The sequence below is a fragment of the Diadema antillarum genome, unplaced genomic scaffold, assembly GCF_040938485.1.
Source record: "Diadema antillarum isolate AM-2024a unplaced genomic scaffold, OU_Dant_1.0 scf00000090, whole genome shotgun sequence".
NCBI classification, from domain to species: Eukaryota; Metazoa; Echinodermata; class Echinoidea; order Diadematoida; family Diadematidae; genus Diadema; species Diadema antillarum.
Window position 1 is genome coordinate 1,969,898 of NW_027270979.1, and position 22,665 is coordinate 1,992,562.

The 22,665-nt window shown below is 39.5% G+C and overlaps 1 protein-coding gene across 1 annotated transcript in view; it reads right to left on the minus strand.

The window, feature by feature from the left end:
• The window catches only part of LOC139718166 (protocadherin Fat 4-like), a gene marked incomplete at its 5' end in the record, with an annotated part of 54,250 nt that overhangs the window by 26,076 nt on the left and 5,509 nt on the right, over nt 1–22,665 (minus strand). The window contains one exon of the mRNA XM_071629651.1: nt 19,332–20,420. Within this exon, the coding sequence (XP_071485752.1) occupies nt 19,332–20,420 (1,089 nt within the window). The remainder of the gene's footprint in view (nt 1–19,331; nt 20,421–22,665) is intronic.

Genomic DNA, 22,665 nt, shown 5'->3' on the forward strand with positions numbered 1-22,665 from the left:
AACAATGTCATGACAATCTGTCTTTGATTTATCATTAATAATCAATGTAACGTGGGCCCAATTCTGATTATTTTGTTGTTGATTTTTTTTTTTGTTAAACAGAATATGATGACCTCATCATTTTCATGAGCATACACAATCAAAGCTCAACTTTTAATTCCAGACACAAAACAAAGAAATGAAACACAAAATAAACAGGGAAATGGGATAAATATGGGCTTGTATCAGGTATTACAAATGCCTTGCAGTTGATGAAGATGAGAAATTGGGAATAACTTTCATTCGATTAACATTCATTCATAAAATATTCCAGAGTAGTTGTCACTTTCAGGAATGTCTTGGAACCCAATACAACACAATCCACACTTATGAAATACTATATAACCTTCTGTTTACTTAAGAGAAAGATGCTACAAGCACATCCACTACTACAAATCACTCCATTTGCAAATATTTGCTGCTACAAACCAAGCACACCGATGCTAGGGCTTTCACGATGTGTGACTGCACTCTTCTGCAAAGCCTCGCGAACGGCTGGTGTCAAAACAGATGTAAAACAAAGACCACTACAGGTCAGCGGAGATGCTGACAAGCATCAAGAACCAATCCTTGCAGTCCCGTCTATTCATTTGCCTTCTTTAAAAACAAATCTGCCCCTCCCCCATCCCATGTTGACCCCACTCTGCAGCGGGTTAGCGAAATTTATGTTTTCGGGGTTCTCATTTTGTTTTGTTGTTTTCTCTATCTTGTTTTTTTTTTTCTTTTTTCATAACATGTTGCCAGGGTTGAGGTGTGCACAAGTGGCTGACTTTTGGGAATGATGTATTGGAGAGGCTGTCCTAACTGGATCTTTTCATGTAAACACCACGCCCTGTGGAACCAAAATGATAATGATATTTTCAACTAATTTTCTCTCTATCTCCTTCCTCTCTTTCCTTCACCACAATTCTCCTCGAAAGAATTCCATTCTTTTCTGTCATCCTTTTCCTTTTGCTGGTAGTTGGTGTGTGGGAGCAGAGACTATAACACATAGGTTGAAAGCAAACACATATCAGATGCAGTCAAGATGCATATATCGAGTACATCGCTTACCACGAGAGTCTTTCACTCAGCGAAGGAAGAGGTTCAAAAGACTTGTGTATTCTCCAGCTGACTGATTTTACGCATGCTTATATTGTCTTGCTATTGAATAATTGATCCCTCCTTGCATGGACGTTTGATTTATGCAGACATGCATTCAAAGTAACATGTACTCTTACCAAATGATAATACTGTGAACATTTGACCCCCTCGATATCCAAATTTCTTGGTACGAGAATTGCTGACGCACTCTCTTCTAAAGTTTCCAGTGATGAATACTGATTTGCATTTTGCAGGGCAGCCAGTGCCGTACGTCCGTTGCCACCGCAATATGCATAATGACCTACTTGGAAATTCTGGTCACCTCGCCGCCGCTTCCCCGCTTGTCCCGTCCCGTCTCGTGCAAATGACACGGACAAACTACAGCGTTTTGTTACCGCAGTGAGACATCTCAAACCAACATCAATTTGTCCTTTATGTATCTGGGAGGGTTCTAGTTGCATATCAATTGGTACACAGCATCAATTTTTGTGCAGAATTGAATGATTTGATAAGTGAACTCTGAAAACACTTTTCATTCTCCATGTTGGCTTTCCGAATTCCCTTTACCTTCAATGAACATAAATTGCTGCATCTACCTCACTCTTTGCATAAGTATATATTAGCTATGCCTTCATTGGCTTCTTGTTCTTTCTTGTTATTATTTTTTTTCTAAATGTTAGTCAATGAAAGATATATTGCATCACTCACTGGAACACAAAATTTTAAACTAAACATGCAGTTATCAAGTGTGCTCCTTACATTCAAATTCAAAATTTTCTTGCATTTCACCCTCCACACTGCACTTTGCTGGCTCAATAAGTCCACTGGTGACCTGAGAAATGAGACTTCTCTTTCTACATGAGGTCTGGCAGCCCACCCATCACAATACCTTGTCCAACAATGTCTAATTTCTCCTACAAAGGGTATTGCCAGCAAGAAATGAAAATCAATTTTCTGCTCCAGTTCAGAACAGTGACCTGCATTGAATGGAGAATTACAAGTTGAAAAGGCAACAGCTATTGCCATTTTTTCAGTTTGTTTTGTTAGACATTTTCAAAGGCAAACTGACATTTTGTCACCTTGCACTTGTTTCACTGTGTGTGGTAATGAAAATGGAGAATTGTTTAGAAAGACATTTGTTTTAATACATGTAATAAACAGACATTATCAGTCTCTGTTTCAAAATTGAATATCTAATAACATAGCACAGAACAGAGGGACATGCTTTGAATATCTTCAAACATTCTATGTCAACAATAAAATGGAGCAGGCTGAAGTGTCATCATTCACACCTGGCAATTCATATCACAGTTGGGTCAGAATACAATATGAAAGCAAAAGCAAGTTCAAACATAGGATTCTAAAATATTTTCAAATGTAAGTTCTACAACCTCAAACACGCGAAAGTACAGTGTCTCTTTTGTTGCAGCAACAATATAACAACAAAAAAGAATCAAACCTATTGGCACGCACCAAACTTATTTCATAACAAAGCTATCAATTTTGCCACTTCACCTTCTGACTGTACTTTTCCCTTAAAAGACAATAGCTGTGTTTTCTTTCTCTAGGGGCACTGCACAGTTATCAGAAACTCTGATATAATCTCTTTTAAAGGAAAAGCAAAATATTGTGAGAAAAAAACGCCAGACTATGTACTCCCTTTTGCAGTACCCTGCCTCGGGATTTAAACTTTTGCAACACTGTTGTTGTAGTAGCAAACCGCTTTGACGAGCCTTTCCAATGTGCCCTAGCAAGCCCAACAAATGAACGACACAGAATATTATCTAGAAAACTAATTTAGAATATGTTTGATTTAAAAAAAAAACACTTAAAAAAAATGGTTTCAGTCAAGATATCATCAGCTGAGAACCACAACGGTTTCAACACTTCACAGAGCCCACGTGGAGCTGTGGCTTGACAGTGCTCACATACCACTGTACACATCACTACCAATTTGTCAAAAACACGTCCCCCCCCCCCCCCCCCCCCCCCAACAGAGTACTGTGTAAGATGCAGAATACATCTAATGCTAAAACACTTCAATAGTCCTCCCTCTTCTCGACAAAACTAATCTGGTAACTGCTACACATTACGAATTGGATCATAAAGATGGGAACTTTTTTATTTCAATTTTACAAGATATCAATGCAATTTACATGTATGTTTCTACACAATAATACAATCAAGTCAACCTATGATCCCATACTTCGGATACAATGCCAAGTATTTTGCTGAGTCACGGTTCTTGTGTTGTTGCCATTGTTATCTAAAATGCATTAGTTCACATACCAAAACACTCTGAGCATTTCCCCCTCCCCCCTACCCTCCCTTTGAGAACATTTGCATGGGACCGAAACATGGCTTTATGCACTGAATGTGGGGAACAGGTCCATTGCACATAATGGCCCCAGTTGGCAATAAAGGGGACAAAATACTAAGCACGGCATGTCAACAGAGGTGTAATTCAGACCCAAAATGGCTTCTTGAACAGTTCTCCCAAGATTCCCATCCAGGTCTGTGAGGGCTACTTTTTTGTGCGCAAATCTCATACAGAGAATGTTTTCCTTACATAATTACATCGGAAAATGATCATTTTGAACAGTAAACAGCCTCGAAGGACTATTGGAACACAAGACCATTCAATGCACTAGGAATGCTTCTGTCACAAGGACCAACATCTGCTTCCCAGACTAATGTCGAATTTCAGAATGAAACATTGGATTAATGTCGCTGTAATTACAGCTGAGCGGACAATCCATCTTGTGTGCTGCATCAGTAGGATAAAGCCATATAATTGCACATGGCGCAGGATTAACCTCTGTGAATAAAAACGACCAAAAATATCCCTCTGCCTTACTCTCAGAGGTCATCAAAATTGCCCAAAGAGTCAAAGTACAATTACTGGGAGCAACATAAAAATTACTGGGAATAAAACAGAAACTACTACTGACTGCCATGTGAGCAACAAAGATTGACCACCTAATGTGTGCCAATGATCTGACTGAGGCTTTGTATAAATGTTCAAGTCATATGTACATTCACTAGCCAAATTAAAAGGGAACACTGCAAAGTTATGGGCTCTATTTGAATATAGTTTAACTCCTTCAGTTCTGAACACAATATGTCAACACAATATTGATAGGATTTGGGATGAATACGGCGCAAGTTGCACAAAGTTATAGAAAAGACTATTCAACGAGGTGATCTCACCTCCCTGGACTATTGCAGTATTTGCCTGTCTTTTGAGAATTTTAAAATCATCTGAAAATTATGGGCAATTGAGGATAATCTGACAAAGTCCCCTATTCTGCATCCTGGGTCAAAGCTACGAAGAGATGAATAGGTCTTTGACTTGATGTTCATATCACTCTACTCTGCAGGAAGTGAAGACTAATAAGTTGAAGGCCCCAAGACCATCACAAGCAATCACTGCACTCATAGGTGTCAAATGACATCAATATAATGAAATAATCTGGGAATGACTTTGAGCTATGAATACAACTGTGTTCACTGAGCTCAAATTATATGTGTTGAACAGTTCTTGACCTGACACTATTCAGGCAAAGAAATATTTGCTGATATTGTGGACAACAAATTGTTCCAGTTGTCAGTCTTTTTATCTCCAAAATAATCTTGTGACTGAAAAGAAGTAACAATAGTATTTTTCTATACCACACAGTACATTTTTCCCTTTTTTAGACCTCGTGAAAACCCTCTGAATGAGGCAGGGCTGCATGGCATATTCATTGAAATGTCGTTTGATTCATTATTATTCACACGGATGCAAAGAGAAAAAAGAGTGGACAGGAGATTAGAAAGAAAGATAAATTAAACAAAAAAAAGGTTTGTGTAAATGAACTGAAATAATGTTTAGGGGATAATCTGCAACATTTTCTTGCATTGCATCCTCTTGGTATATGTAAACAGATTTTAAAAAAAAAAAAAAAAAAATATATATATATATATATATATATATATATATATATATATATTCATGCAGATTAATGTAAACACAGAAATTTTTGTGTATTTTGTGTTAATTCTGGCTAGTGCGAATTTTAAAACCCACAAAAATATCTTCACAATTTTCTCTGCACATTTTGAATGGTTCGAATATTGCGCAGCACAAATTAAAGAACCCAAGAATGTTCTTTTTTTTTTGTGTGTCCCTCAGCGCAGAAAAACTGAGCGAAAATATCAATGTTTACAGTATGAGCTCTCACATCCAAATCATGTTAGCTTCACCAAGCAAGAACAGATGAATGTTTAGATTTGAAAGCTGTAAGTCATGAAACAATCTCTTCCTATTTGTGAGTCCAGTGGAGTGAATGTTTCTCCGACTATATTTCATGCTTTCACAAACATCATTAACAACTCACCCACAGCACAGATTTCAGAGAAATTTGACAGGAGTTGAGAATAGAGACATCTGCAGGAGCATGCACTCCTTGTTGCAAAGGGTGTCAGCTACCGCACAATATAAAATCCCACAAGAACACAGACTAAACAACGTGTTAAATTCTTCCATCAAGGCATTCCAAGCTGTGCTTACATCACTGTCACCTGAGGTTTTCTGCAGCTGATTTATGACAATTTTTTCTATTTTGATTGGCACCAAGAATTCCCCAGTCTTACGAAAGGGAAGCCCTGCATTTCCCTTCACTGCCCCACTCCCCTACCCTACCCTCCCCTCTGAGAAACACATGTGAAAAATTAAAAAATATAGAGATAAATGTGCATAACCCACAAGCCACTGCGAGGTCATTGACCCAAATGCCCATATCACTGCCTCTAGGCTCTCCGGGCACATGGATGCCACATCAGCTGAAATACTTGACAGAGCACATAATATCTACAGCTATTGTTACCAGCAGGGTGTTCAGACGCACAAAATCTATACTAGAACGGTAGAGCTATAGCAAGACGGTATAGCTATACGATGAATTTATTCGTCTGAACAGTGACTAACAAAACGAAGTATAAAGAAACAATGTATAGGGAAAAGACGGTCAGAGCATCGTTTCGAACTAGAACTCGATTAGGAATAGGCATTCTGTCATGTCCATTGTGCATCTGAACATATGGCAACCATAGAACGGTATAACTGGGCGGGGCTTAATGGGAGCACACGCGAAAAGATGCGCAGTGGGACTCTGCACATCTATACCATGTTTTCCAGAACAATCGAGATTATAGCGTCTGAATGGTCTGTTGGCTATACAATGATTCTTTGTACATTTTTTATCAAGTTTTGGTATAAACTGGCTTGCGTCTGAACAGGGGGTAGCATTACTGGACTCATGAACAAAGACACAGAGTGTGTAGTTTGAGAGAAAGATGCCATAATTTGCAGCATTCCTTATTGTGGCAGCCGGTGGATGAACAGATTCTCAATATTGCTTGGGTATGAGATGCTTTAATATAATCTAAAAAGAATCTGTGGGACCCTGATGTCACTTCACTGGATTCACCTCGTCATTCATCTACGCAAGATGAAATCACTGATTTGGTTTCAACTGCTTGCACACACCAATTTTCACAGAACAAAAAGTCAGCACTATGAATCATCACACACTAATAATTCAAGGGGTGGGAGAAATAGCCACCCCATAGCACCAGGCAGGTACTAGTATAATCGTCTGCCAGTATTGAACCAGGTAAAAACATATCATTTTTCATCAAAACCTCATCATTTGATGCATCATTTATTGTGTCACAAATCAGCACCTTCAGCAGACAACTGCTCAAACCATTAGAGCTCATGCTGTGGGACTACAGCATCATCATCTTTTTGCAATAAAATGAACAACAGTAATGTGTGATTGTGTGTGTGTGTGTGTGTGTGTGTGTGTCTAATATGTCATACAGCACGAGGGCAATAAGTTTCTCTGTGAAATCATGGTGATATAAAAGAGACTGCCTACCTCTAGAGTATGTCACTTTGACGTTCTGTTTGGGTCTGTTTTTCCAGAAGATTTTGCATCATTACAACAACTGATCATATATACAGTATGGGTAACTTTATTAGAAAACTTGTCAAGTGATTGTGATTGTCAACGATCGCAGATCACATGTGTGTTGTATTCTTTCTTTTTTCTTATCATTCCATCTTTCTTTCTTTCTTTCCTTTGTTGCCACTATTGCTCTCTCTTCACCTCTCTCTCTATCTTTCAGGGAGAGAGAGGGAGAGATAGAGTGAGAGAGAGAAGAAAAGTGAAAGGTAGGGCATCAGAGGAAATCAGAATATGTGCATTTCTTTTCACATCATACCCTTACTGCTGGTCTGTCCCTGTTCCGAGCCACACACTCACCATGGGGAATAACCATCGCAGCTCGTGAATGCAGGAGTAACAAAGTGGTCCACTTAACACGATACCTCCAAGTCCCTCACCCAACCCCCATCCCCTCTTTTGTTGTCCTCCCGTGGCCTGGAGGAGCAGCCGTCATCAGAGAAATTTCTCCTCTTTGTGCTGTGCGACAGCAGGCACAAAGAGACCAATTTGTGGGCCAAGGAAGAACTTGGACTAAGACTTTCTCAGTCAAGCTTGACAAGTTTAATGACTCCTGCAGCACTGCCTTTTTCTCCCTCTCTTTCTAAAAAGTAACCTCGTGGACAGGTTTTTATGTCTATGAAAAGGTAGAGATGCGGTGATGGACTCTTAATATGCCTTTTGAGGGGCACCGCTATGCTCCTCCGGCTCCACCCCACCGTGACCTCGAAGCATCGTTATTAGCATCTCATTACCATTAGCATTGCACTTGCTGTGATGGTCCATTCATCACGGGAGGAAATAACTGCCTCTTCAGATTTGATCAGATTGAAACAACCCTGCTGGCGAAGATTTCCCGCTGACTTTCAAGAACTTCATTCCACCTTAATTCCTTTGTGAAGGGCTCCTTACAATCCCATACTAGTACTGTAAAAAGCTGTTATTTTTCGCGTTCAGATATTTTCGCGAACGAGGCAGTTACAGAAATGTTTGCCATATGTAGTTTTTGCAATTTGACACCAAGGCTATCGAAAGTGCACGAATGCCTGACCGCTCGGTATAATTTGCTTATTGTTAAATTTGTGGCCAGTCAGTGATTCGCAAAATTCATGAAAATTAAACCATCGCGAAAATAACAGCTTTTACAGTACATGCATTTTTCATCTAGGAAAATAATTTGCTTGTAAGTCTATAGATTTATGCTCTGTCACTCTTTCCACTCAACTTCTGCATCCCCGGCATGTTTTCCCCCTCATGCCATCCTTCTCAGTATCAAATATAGGATTCCCCAATTCCTCAGGTAGCGTTTCTTTCCCCGTTGGAGCTAATCGGGTTTTTACAAGGAGCTTACAAATCTTTAAATCAGTCTGTTCGGCAAACATGGTTGCTCCATGGTGCGCTTTGTTCGACAAAAGCGGTAAGGATTTGGCCAACAAAGGAAGGCATTCAATAATTGGGGTGGAGTATTGAGGAAGAAAAAAGCAAGAATGGGGGAAAAGCAGGAAGGTTCTAAGTCTGGTTGAAGGACTTTTTTTCCTCCTTTTCAAATATCTGGTGACTGCTTATCCATGAATTGTACAATGTGTTCTGTTTCTCATCCTCTCCATTTCCCTTGTAACACTGAAAAATGCACTGAATCTTCCAATATTGGGTCAACATTTCAACTATTATAAGCCAATTCTACACACATGCACATGATGTGAACAAATGCTACAAAAAGGGTAAGAAAGTGTTACAATCTCCTTGTTGAACAGTGGAAAAAACTTGAAAGGCTCAGATTGATAAAATGAAAAGAAACATATTGACCAACACAAAACAAAACTTGTATAAATTGCAGAAATGATTACATACAGTGTACATGCTCTCCTTGTGCAATTTTTCGGTACTGAACAACATACACACACATAAAATAACACATATAAACACAACAGGAAAATTTTAAAGAATCCATTCAACAATTTAGTATTGTCTCTCTGTTTATTAGAGATTTTTCTTCGTTTTAGAAGCTCTAAGATGCACTAATATTTTTCAAAACTCAAAAGACAAACACTGGAGGGGAAATCACAAGTTTTGTTGTTATACTTGATGTTTTAACCAAAAGATGTGCTTATGGCAAAGGTCAAAATCAGGGTGTCCTAATGCATTGCTTTTACAGGCTTTAACCTTGGAAGAAACAAACCCTTAACATTTGTAAAAGACGGGAACAGATCGTAAGCATGTAAACCAAAAACTGGTGCTGTATTGGCTCTAATTCAAAGTTGTTCCCCTGGAAATTAAATAAAGTCTTACATCTCCATCCAGAATATTTTCTCTGACAGCAAATTATGTTTTCTTTTCTTTCTTTTTTTTTCCTCATTTTTTCTTTGTGCTTGGCGGGGGTGATTTTTATTTTTCTGTGTGTGTGTGTGTGTGTGTGTGTGTGTACGTGTGTCAAGAGAAGAAGGGGAAACAAGAAAAGAAGAATTCACCCTTAGAAATGAACAGAAACATAAGGCCATTGTTCGCACACTGCGTCAGACCAATCCATCAATGTTGGAGCTAAAAAACAGAAATGGAGAAAGAAAAAGTGTGATGGTACCTAAGGGGATAAGCTGAATCCCCGTGATCTGGTTTGGGGTATTAGCAAATCCACCCTGGAATGTTAATCAGGTGGAGCACATAGCCAAAGGCAGACAACATCCACTTTGTAATCCATACTTTTCCAGCACCAGAAGAAGTACTGAGTGTACTTGATTCAAACGCTGTGGGTTTTTGTTCTTGGCTCACTTTTATTTTGAAGATATACCCTTTACCTTACCATCTCATGACAGCTTTTGTGCATGTCGCAGAATAAGTAACATTTTGATGACCAATGTTGCTGGTGCTTCTCACAACTGTTTGCGTATAAGATACTTTTTGAATACATGAGTATGTGTATACAGTAATCTGAGAATACATCTATTTTTCTCCCTCTTTCTTTTACCCATTCACCCCATTGGAGATGATGGCAAGCACTCTGTGAAGCATTTTTTTTTCCTTGAGGTCATGTGACTGCCAAGTTGCTAACTTGTGTGAGCAAATCTCTTAGAAGGATAACTATATGCCTAAAATGTGCAGCTTTGTACATACACATAGGCAAATATGCCTATGTGCAGGTTTGTACATACACTGTATCTATATCCACTTTCCACAACAGGGTCCAACAACACATAATATGTTCTCATTGCACTGGTCCCACAAGACATTTCGTTTTCTCACTTCAAAAGTGAATATGGCATTTCGCTTGCGCTACCAAATAAATTATGGCTCACACCTTGACCTCTTTCTTGGGGGGCTACCTCTACCAACCCTGAGGCAAAACACCAATTGTTTGTTTCCACAAAGATTCTTAGCATCATATCTAAATAAATTCCTTGTCTTCCCTCAGCCGCTCTTTGCCGAGAACAAAATTCAAAATTGTAACATTCACAAGCACCCATGAACAGAGTCATATCATATGCATTTTCCACATGTCTTTGCTTGTAGCAAAGTGAATTGCCTTGAAGTCATGCTTTCACATATTTTCTGAGAGGCGAATGCTTATTCTGTATTCTTAAAAGTGCAAAATCTCAAAATGTCAGAGGATAGATTGAAAAGTTCAAGATATATACCCTTTAGACTCTCCCTTCTCAAAACAAAAACATATTCATTTAGTAATACTTTTTTGTAAGTAAATTTTCATGTCAACTTGAGATAAACAGTCAATGACAATTTTATATCCTTTTTTATTTGATTTGAACAACTTGCAGTATATTCAATGTAAAATGAATAGCAAATTAATTTGCCATTACATGTACATTATTATGTATGTTAATAGAACAATCTACAGTGTATGTAAAATATGACACATTCACGTACAGTATGATTTGTTTGCTAATTTTTCTACTGCATTTGTATGTATGTATGTAAATGTATGTGGGTGTGTGTGGGTGTGTGGGTGTGTGGGTGTGTGTGTGTGTGTGTGTCCATGTCTCCTTCCATTATTTCTGTTGTTTTTGTTGGCATGTTTTATAGGGGAATGATAAGTACAAGTACAATTTCCACGGAGAATTCCGGTAGGGGGAGTTGGGATGGTGTAATGATGATCAATCAACAATTTAGCAAAGTTTGGGGTCATGCGAACAGAGCTGTATGGAGCCTTGCTACTTCTTATCCATCAGGTTCTGAAATGAAGGGTGAAAGTGAAAAATAGAATAGCCTAGGGCAACTTGAAGCCTTCATTAATGGGAAATAACACAAACTGGCTGAGGAATAACTTATAAATATTGCCAGGTGATGATATATACTGATTTCAATCTTTGTGGTTAACAAATTATAAGACATAAGAATTTAAATACCCTGGGTGCGATTCTTTGAAACAAAGAACACCCTTTCTCCATTTCTCAATTTGATAATCTTCTCTGAGCATTTTGAACACCAATTCAACTGTTTCATGGATTAGTAGATGTTATAAAATGGGTTCAAGAATGTAGCCAATAGGAAGCGCTGAAATGAGTCATGTGTGCTTTGGTTACTCAGTCCCATTGCACTGCGTGTTAAATCCTATTGCCGATTGTCTGTGCGCGCGGTGGCTCCTTTAACTTGAATTGCATGCATACGCGCTGTCAATCCTGTAAACAACTTCTAGTTCGGACTGCCGGCCGGCCGGCCTAGCGCCTTTCTTCCCTTGTGCATAACATGTGTGGCGTACGTATCATACGTACAGTGTACAGTAAACCAAGCGTTGTGGGACCGGACGCGTACATGGAGTCACTTTGAAGGGCAAATCCAACGATTTAGCAGTTTAATTCTCACGCCATTTTCAGAGTATGTTGTCTAGTAGGCCTATATGAGGAGTCTATATCAAGTCTTTAAGGTAAAGGGTGCATATTCTATGTAAAATAAGTAAGTTTTCATGCGGGAACTTAAGTGTCCGGAAACCCAACCCCCCATCATACTTTTGTGCGGGATTTCCGAGTGCGACGTGCGTAAATGTTTGGGACGAACATCTTCGGACGTCTTGACCCACAAAGGTACGTGAAAAACGCTGAAAAATGCTGTTAGTTTTCGAATTTTCGACCCATTTTATAAAACAAATGATGCACAGGATTATTTCGTGGCGTTAGTGGAGGCGTATAGCTCACGCTCGGGTATTTACAATGTAGTGCAACATGCACTCGGCTTCGCCTCGTGCATGTTTCACAATTGTAAATACCCTCGAGTGCACTATACGCCTCCACTAACGCACTCTATCCTGTGCATCATTTGTATACTAATGGCATATAGAGATACTGTACCCTCCTTGACAGTCACATGGACAATACAGCATGCAAAAAGCAACAGAAAACAAGTCATTGTTTTAGCTCATGTATGTTCTGCTGTATTACTGTACAGTTAATAAACCTTGTGCTATTAAATGTAAAGATGTGAAGTTACTCCTTGACAGTCACATAGAAAATTTATAATTATTATTCCACATCAATTCCCTAGTTTGTATGGTTCAAATCTGCCTCTTCACATCCCTTACCTACAGTGTATCTGTTCTGTAAATGCCAGACAATGCATGTTATTGTCAATGGGTAAATTCCTTCTGAGGTTGAGATAATGGAGAATTTTAGATTTCCCTCCATTTATATCTGGTCAAGCAGAGCAGCCCTTCAACTTATGAGGGCAGCTACTCATCACACACACACACACACACACACACACACACAACAACAAAAAATCCAGGCTCTCTAGATCTCAATTGTATGAACACTACAGCAACATGTTGGAATGCTTGATCAGGCTTCCTCAAGGGGAGTCAGCTGTAGTGTGTTCCAGTGGTATATACCCAAGCACCTGTTGCTACATGTTTTCTACTCACTACAGAGATTGGCCTGTATGTCACATTGGAACTTTACTTTTCATGTACACATTCAGACCGTACGTGACAGCCTGTACTCTCAGTTCTGCATGTTTTGTTCTATTCTTTTTCCCCCTGCAGTATGACATAAGACCCCGCACCTCTCGCCGACACTCGCAGTGTGGCGGCGATCAAGGGCATTTTGCATCTTCACCGCCACCACCAATGAATTTGAAATTTGATTTCTTTGTGCACACCTGCTTGCTATATAACACTAATCTGAAAACTGATGGTAGCATGGCAGGAGAACTTAATAGCGACAGGGAAAAATATTTCACATTGTCAGAAAAGGTCAAGTCATAAATGTTACTTTTACAGAATGTTCTACGCCTCTGCAGTAGTGCTGCCTGCAGAATCTCAAACACTTTAATGCTTCTCTAAAAGTTTGACATGGATGCAGCCATGCAAACATATTGTGTGAAATAGTGTGGATCCTTTATGTTACTTTTTTTTTCACCCACTCTACCTAAGATGTTGAGGCATGCAATGACAGTTATACATCATCACAAATTAATTGTTTAGTTGACTCCATTGACTTTTCTTTGAAATGACAATATGATGAGATGAAAGTTTATTTACAACTGTTTGTTGCAAAGGTGCATATTTTTGTTGACGACTTAGACTACAGGCCAAGTTTAGTCCATTCTTCTGATGGACCACTGAATCCCAACTATGTGTTTGTTGGTTCATTGAATGTAATATGTAAATATGCAAAATCTAGTGTGTGTGTGTGTGGGGGGGGGGCAATACAAAATAAGAACAATTATATCACATCAAATGAAACAATAAATCCGAACAACTGGACGCTTATGCTTCATATCAAAGAAAGAGTGGACGTTACTGTCAAATTATCATGGATATAGGACCTAGATCTATGACCAGCATTCAAAAATGACTATGCCTATAGCATAGGGGCCTACATCTTTAATGGTATATAACATTTCAAATGCATGACATCATCACTACATGTACATCAACAATAGTGTTAGCAAACAGGAAAAAAAAGTGTCATGACTTCATGCATTTATCACTTTTAGAAATAGACAAAGAGGAATTCCCTCTTGCCCAGCTATCCTTGGATATTTTTTTATAGCAACTTCAAATCCTTTGTGATTTAAAGGTAGGGGATACCTTTTACAGACCTCCCAAAATGCAGCAAAACATTAAATATGAACCTCAGGGGACTTGCTTAGGCCACTGCTTAGAAATTTGGAAGTCAACAGTTATCTAAAATTTGAATAATGCACAAAACTCAACTACTCAGTAGTTCTGTGTGTCAGCCACACTTAAGCCTTTTTGTTGCATTCTTCTGTATTTGTGATCTATAAACAAAAATCTAAAAGTACAAGAGCTGATGTAATAACATATAGAGTGTGTGGTAAGAATGTATATAGAAATGTTTGTAAGTGTTGATGAACTTTCTTCACAAAATATACATGATGGACACACATGCAGTACATGGGTCTGCAAAGGTAGCCTAGTAATGTACTGGAATTTACGGTGAGCCCCGAAAACAATTCAATTCAAAATCTAACCGTCAAAAAAATGTACTAAATGTTACCTTCCACTTTCAATACTTTATGGGAGTTTCTAAAATGATATTCTCTTCAACATACCACTGTATTTATACAACTCTTCATTTAAGGCGTGCAAATGGGATTCCCTACCTTTAAGACAATATTTGAGAGTTTGAATAGAGAGTTCATTATGGGCATTTGTCCATGTGTACTCCAAACATCCATCACTGCCAAAATAGACTCTGCTAACAGGCAAAAGATTGAGACTTGCTAGCAGGGTTAGTCTTTGTAAGCATGCTGCTCCCAGTATTCAGGCATTTTCCCATATGATTTATTCCAGGCTGACCTCATGCAGACTTTGATATTCTCCGTCAGCAGTAGGAATTCAAAGGTACTGCACGTTGGCACGATAAATGTTTCAACACCACAACTCTTAAAGCACTTTTGCCGGGCAGTTAACCGAGAGTGTACACAGAGTGACAGGGAGGTGTAGAACAAGCATTAATTTCTTGAGGACTATGTCCTTACTGAACTTCTTTCTAGAAGTGCTTGACACTTGACCATGAACTCAGTTTTGTTCCCACATGTCAAACCCTGTTTGTGTGTTGTTTTTGTGTTGTTTTATTTCATTGCCTTGCGTAAACTGAAGGGTCATATATTTTTTCCCCCTCACAAATAAAACTTATATGTACTTCTACTAAGCGGGAAGACAGCCTCTTCCAGATAACTGTTGAAGTATAATACACAAAATTACTTTAAAGTATTCACACGGTGATTTATTAATATTTGAAATGTGTTTGGTATGTGACGTTCCTGTGTTTACAGATGTTGTTACCAGGGATGTAAATTGAGCCATGTAGTGTTGGAATCTTTGAAAATACACCCTTTTATGTCATGCTCCGTGAAAAGTTCCTGATAAACTTTAACCCATTGATCTTCATGGCGTCCTTCAAATATTGTCAATGTCATATTTCAACTTCAACTTAATACCGCCGACCAACAGGTACACAGAGGACAGGAAAGTAATTCCTAAAATGGTCATCACCTGACAAAAAAAAAAGAAAAAAAAAGAAGAAGAAATGCCTGCGTAAAATGTCAACTATGAAACTAGCATATTTATAACCACCTTTCACGTGGGCCAGGATTATAACTTTGAAAATGTCTGTTTATCATCTATACAGCAAAGTGTAATTAGAATGAATATACAGGTGAATAATCAAGTTGGGATTCCTAGGTTATCAAATCCTGATACATCTTTGACAATTCTGAAGTGACAACATTTCAGGTAGTTTTTGATGCCTAAGCCAGTCACTGACAGGGGCTCCAAACTCATTTCCAGAGATGGAAATATGAGATTTCTAATGGATTCACAGATCAAGATGACGAGATATTTTAATAAATCTCTGGAACAGCTCTGACCCTTTCAAATATACCTCTGATTCCCTTATGAAAGTTGAGCCACTGTGGAGACAGAATGCATTGCTGATGTGTCCACATTGAAATTGTAAAAATGGGCTTTAGAGCTAGAATTTTCTTTTCTTCTTCTGTGCAAAATTGTATTTTGGGGGATCAAGGTTCAACTCAGATGGTCCCCGTGAGGCAGGAAGCCTAGCAACACATGGCTATGCGTGGATTGAGCCAGCACAGACTCCTGTACCCACGGGTCAGGCTAAATTTGATACCACTCCAGGTCACATGTGGGACTAAGGGGGTGCAGGATTTCAGAAAGACAAACATTTATGTAGTCAGCGGTTGGGGGGAAACCAAGGGGTATTCTCCTTTCTTATTTCCTGCCAGTTATAGTAACTGCAATCTTTGGGGGGCAAATCAGTGGCGCAACTCTACTCACTGAATAGAAAAAAAAAAATGAAATTGAATTCATCTGTTTCGTTGCCATCATCACCGTTACCGAGTTTAGGGTAATAATAAGTGCCACAACTGACACCAATTGTGCCAGAGGGACAGACAAGCTCAATTTTCATAACTTCTCTTTAAAAGAGCATCGCAGTGCATATCAAACTCCCATGATTGCAGCGGGCATCAAATAAATCCAACTTATTGCATTGATGACAGTGTCAACCAACACAGAATTGAACCCCAGTGAATGTGGTCCTCTCAGCTTGACAGATTTGACATTCCTACCCTCGAAATATCATATGCAAAAGCATCCATACAGGAGATGTTAAAGCATCCAGCATACAACCAGCTCATCAGAGAGCCAGTTCACTAGGAATGACATTGATAATGTATTCTGACAAAACATGCCCAACAAGTATCTAAAAGGAAAATCAAAAAGATAAGAACAAAACTGCAATTAAGAATGAAGAGAATTTGTTCGTTTGTTTATCTTTTTTTTTTTAGAGAGAGAGAGAGTGCATGTACAGAGGTACTTTCTTCTTGATGTCACTCTCTGCAAGGGGGGCATTTCATGAAGCGTTTTGTCAGATATTTCGTCTGACAAAATGTTAAAAGCTACTGAAATCCTTGCATCTGATTCGTTGAGAGCAAATTTGTCCGACAAGTTGTCGGACAAAAATGCTTCATGAAACGCCCCCAAGATTGAATGCTCAGTCCATATCAGCATGAATGATATTTTATTTATTTTATTTTAATTGATTTTTGTTTCGTTTTTTGCTTGGTGTTTGTGGTGATATGGATTGAGCACACAATCTCATTTACAGAGAGTGACATCATCAGCAAGAAGGAAGACCTTGGAATCTGGCATACCTTGACTTGTGTACTCCTATTGATGTTAAAAACTTTGCTATGGGCTTCAAAGTCGGATTCCAAGTCATATTGTAGCCTAAGTCAAGCCCTTTCTTTATGAATGTTTTATAGATATGTTTACCAAAAAAAAGTAAATTGATGGCACTTGAGAGTTGATTATTTAGACATGTGAAATGCATTTGCAACAATCGGCGATGAGTCAGGTGATTGTGGAACAAAACACTCTCTACATTTCATTCTTCACAGAATGCAGCTGGATCTGTAGGGCTGTAGTTGATGAGAGATATATCTTTTAAAGATTTTAAAAAGATGCAACTGTCATCTTGAACTATGACATTACTGTAGTGCAACAAACTCCTTATAAGTTATTTTGTTAGCATTAAATCATGCCTCTCTTCAGGTCATTGCACAAATGCTACTGTGACAACGACATAAAATTTTTTAGGAACAAAACATTTTTTTCATCTCCCCCTTAACTGAGCTGTGAATATTCTAAACATTTACTTCAGCGGCACAAAACATTCCCCCTCCCCCACAAAGAAAAAAAAAAGTAAAAAGACCTGGTATGTAGGAGCACATTACTACAACATGGGGGAAAAATCCACTGGTTTCTAACAAATGATCAGCCTCGTGACTTTTACTGAGGAATAAAACATGTGCTGGCCTTGCTCATTTCCATTGTCAGATTCTCCAATAAAGATGTTGAGAGATTTGCTAAATTATCACTTCTCTGTGAAAACTCTGGCCCCAGACTCGAACGTGACAGGTATGTTGTAAAAACAATGAATTATCATCAATAACTCCGCTTGACAGAAATGTACACTTTGTTTGTCTGTTTTGGCGGCAGAACGCAGGATTTTTTCTCCTGGAAGTACCGTCTTCCTGTGACCTAATGTAAAAGGGCATATACACAGTAAAATCTTCAGTGTGCCTCGCTGAACTTTTTCATTTTGCCAGCACATGAGTCAAGAAAGTCTTTGTTTATATTAATGCACAGCCCAAAGAATGCTGAATGGCATTTGTACATGTATTCAATGTGCTGATGTTGGAGATAAAACATAATCAGATACAAGATATGCAGAAACTGCTTTCATGGTCCTAACAGCAATATGTACACCTACTTCTTCACAGAACAGCTCTGCCCACAGAACCGGTACTGTGTAGACATTAAACACGTATTGAAGTTGAAATCATGCTTGCGTAAAATAGTATCCGCATTGCAAACAGCATGTATTTTTAGAAACAGTATTTATCTTAGTGTTGAAAATAATGCAAATATTAAGACAAAAACAACAGCAGTATGTTCCACATGATAAAATGTCTTTCACACCTCATTGCCATGGAATGTGAGAATGGAAGCTCCTGCATGAAAGCTATCTCGATAAGCATATCATCTATTCCACACACCCACGTTGCTAATGGTCCGTTCCACTAGCACACTGATGGCACATTATCCTGGCATAGTCCAATTGTCCATAGGGGTTTGATCATGGTTGGAATGCCTGCCCACTTCAGTTGCGGTTCCATATTGGAGATATCCATCAGTGAACTCATTAGGAGGCGTAGACAAACTTCTATTCCTTGAGATTTAGAGAACCCCCCAAACACCACTAACCCCCGATAACCCGGGTAACATTGCAAAACAATGCAAATGCCAACTCAGAAAAATCCCTTGTGGATCAGATGCTCATCAAAAGGCAATCTAATCAAACTGAGTCACCCCCTTCGAGGAACCTGAGAAATCACCCATGTTGAGCCCTCACAAGCCTCAGTGGAACAACATTGCACATTGAAAAAATAACAATGGATCCAGAGGTGAAACTGTGGGAGGAATTTCTAGACGATTGTCAATTTTTTTTTTTCCTTCCTCTTTTAATCCAAAGAATCGTCAGTATAAGGTCCAAGGTGAATTTCCCTCATAAAGCATAATGATTTGAGGTGAACTTAATTTACTTTTTCTATGGCTCATAGATTTTCGTTTGTAACCTTATTCAGATCCAGAGCCCAATGGGACAGTGTAGTCGTTACGGAATAGTTGAAACAATTGTATGTGGAATATTAATGTATTCTTACCTGCATCTTGTGCAATGACAATAAGCTCATACTCGGTCTCTGCTTCGTAATCCAACACGTCTGTCACTTCTATGAGCCCAGATGTAGATCCAATGGTGAAGAGTCCGTCATAGTCTGCTAGCAGCCGATAGCTGACGATGCCATTCGAACCACTGTCGGCATCACTCGTGGAGACTTGGACAACATCGTAAGAGGGCAGGTTGTTCTCCATGATGGATGGTGTGTAAGAATCAACAAAGATCGGAGAGTTGTCATTGATGTCGACAATGTTGATGGTCACAGTGACCGATGAAACCTGGGTGGAATAGCCCTGGTCCTGAGCTCGGATGAGCAAGGAATAGGAAGACTGCCTCTCGTAATCGAGAGCAGAGTTGACGGAGATCACGCCAGTGACTTCATCTATGGCAAAATCATCATTGACGTCTCCACTCAGGATGGAGTACCTCACGATGGCATTGAGTCCCTCGTCGGGATCGGTCGCCGAAACTCGCACGAATTCCAAGCCGACTGGAGTGTCCTCGTCTAGAGTGGCGTGGTAGGACTGGGGGTCAAAGGTGGGTGCGTTGTCATTGACGTCGGTGATGTGCACTGTTATGTTCATCACAGATGACTGTGGTGGGTTGCCCTTATCCGTGGCCTGCACTAGGAGATTGTACGAGGGCGCTGTCTCCCGGTCTAGAGGCCCCGTCACCCGCAGGTTGCCCTCAACAGTGCTGACTGCGAAAGGCACAGATGGAGTAAGAAGTGAGTACTCCACATAGCTGTTCCTCTCCACATCATCATCATCTGCGTACAGTGCCAGGATGATGACATTGGTGCGCGTGTTCTCTGCGACGCTGACCGTGTCCTGATTCATGAAGCGCGGGGCGTTGTCGTTGATGTCCGTCACGATGATGGACACTTGAGCCGTGCTGGATCTCCTGCTGGCCTGGTCAGGCGTTTTGTCCACAGCCATTACCTGGAGGTTGTAGAAGGACTCAGATTCTCGATCCAGAGCCTTGGCGGTTGCAACCGTTCCGTTGTCGTACACCACGAATCGTGCAGAGGGGTCGCCAGATGCAATGATGAACTCCAGTTCTCCATTGACACCTGTCCAATGAAAAAGAAAGGGGAAAAAATCAAAACATGAATACTCCAAAAAGTTAAAAACATAATAGGATGAAATGAAGTAATTTTGAAAGAGGCCCTAATGATCAGAAAAGCAGTGCACTTCTTCTTCTACACATTTGAAAAACAAAAAGGACATCAATTGTTAATTCTATTCCAACAGGAAATCTAATACCAAGGGGTTCTACTGCACAAGGCTTTGCTGTCTCGTTAGTAGCCAAACCAGGAGGTAGAAACACAATTTTGAGGACAAGTTGACCATTATATCAACACCATATGTGTACAGTTTTTCTAGTTCATGCACTGACCTCTATTCCCTCACTAGGGTATTGGTCCATCTTTCTCTGTGTACTTACCATGTGGAGGAGAATTTTTCCGCTATGTTCTATCCTACACTTATCTCAATATCTGAGATACACGGATAAGATTTTCATGTCAAAGAGGTTTCCAAGGTATCCTGCCTCACTTGCTACCCTAAATGCCCTATCAACTATGCCCCAAGGGTGACTGAGGCATCATACACTTGTCAAAGGGGAAAAGTTTTTCTGTACTGTACCGCAGGTGGTTTGCTTGCAGCATATATTATCATGCTTACTATTTCGTACTTCTAATGAAAAATCTGAACCAATCATTTTAATTATTATTTATTTTTGTTGTAGATTTTTTTTCTTTGTAAAAGTAATGGCTGGTCATCTTTGACATCATACAAGCCATGAGTACATGGAAGAGCTTGGCATACAGAGGGGGAACCAGAATGATCTCATAATAAAGAGACTCTGCATTCCATTGGAATTGTTCTTTTTCTGTTCTGAAATTTTCCAATATTCAACAAATATTGGGCAGATCTTGCCAACATCAAACCAATGAAAAGCCTTGATATACAGTCATAATGCAGCTAATATCTTTCAGTTGTGTGCACTAAACTCTGGACATTCTGAGGAATTATGGCAGCCTGCTGGTGCTACAATCTCTAAACCCTCTTCTTCCCCCTTGTCGTAATGCAGTCCATCTGAACTTGACAAAACTGAAAACACCGAGATTCTTCACTTATGCCAATCAATGAAACAAGGTGTTCCTCGGGGAGGACTGGTCATGGAGACCCACTGTCATCGACACTGGCACCCCCTAATCCTCTGGCAAAATGCAATCGCCTGCTCCGGAAAGCTCAGAAACAAATTACCATCAAAACTACCCCAGGCAGAGAGAGCAACGATCAGTGGGTTTTGCTGGATGCACATTGGTTCAAAGTTGGTACTTGGTTGATGCAGTTGCTGTGGAGATTCGAACTACGTGGATTACCCGCATGCCACACGGAGCCTAAACCAATACCACTCCTTTCTGCAAAGCTATTATCCATCTAATGTGTCACATAGCTCTGACAGGAAATGACTGCATTCTATGAGAAAATTATTCTTGTTTTTTTCCTCATTACATTCTGACAAACACTGATATTGATATGCCATGGCAATATTTTTTCACATAAACCTCCAAGAGGAAAAGTGCTTTAAAGCATAAATTGTGTACTGGAGAGAAAATCTGGAAATAGTGGAGAAGTCACAACCAGTGCTAACTCACTGCAGATAAGTACCACATTATCATAAACGCACGACAGAGATGGATACACAAACAACTGTATATGTCGCTTGAAATGGTGCTATTAGTATTATGAAGCAGATATAGCATCACAGGCACTCAAGATAATGAAAACTTGAAGGTAAAAAGACAATATGCTACCAAGGCCAAAAACCTTCAACAACATTTGATGTCGTGCCAGTCCTTGAATTCAACGTTAATCTCCGGCCTGAATGGCGATTCTGCGCTCTTCAAGGACGATTCATTCACCGTGTCTCCTCTCGTGATGAGGCATCAAGGTGTTGTCGCAGGTGTCTGTCGCTAGTCTTAATACCAATAGAGATTTATGGCAGCATTCCTCAATTCAGAAATTTGTCATCTTTCAACTTGGATACATTCACCACATGTGTGACAACCAATTCATCTCAGTACTCAAAGGCAGGGTGTAGAGGGAGCAAAACAACAATCTCATCAATGAAACATCCTGTCACATTTACAAAGCACAATTAAAGATTGTAAAGAGCAGGATATCATACTTCACTGCCGTATTCTTTGATAGGAATGCACCATTGCTCACGGGGCATCTTGCACTTTCAGGTAGTGAAAAGGACAGGATAAAATTTAAATCTACAGGAATGAAATCCTTGGCCTTCAT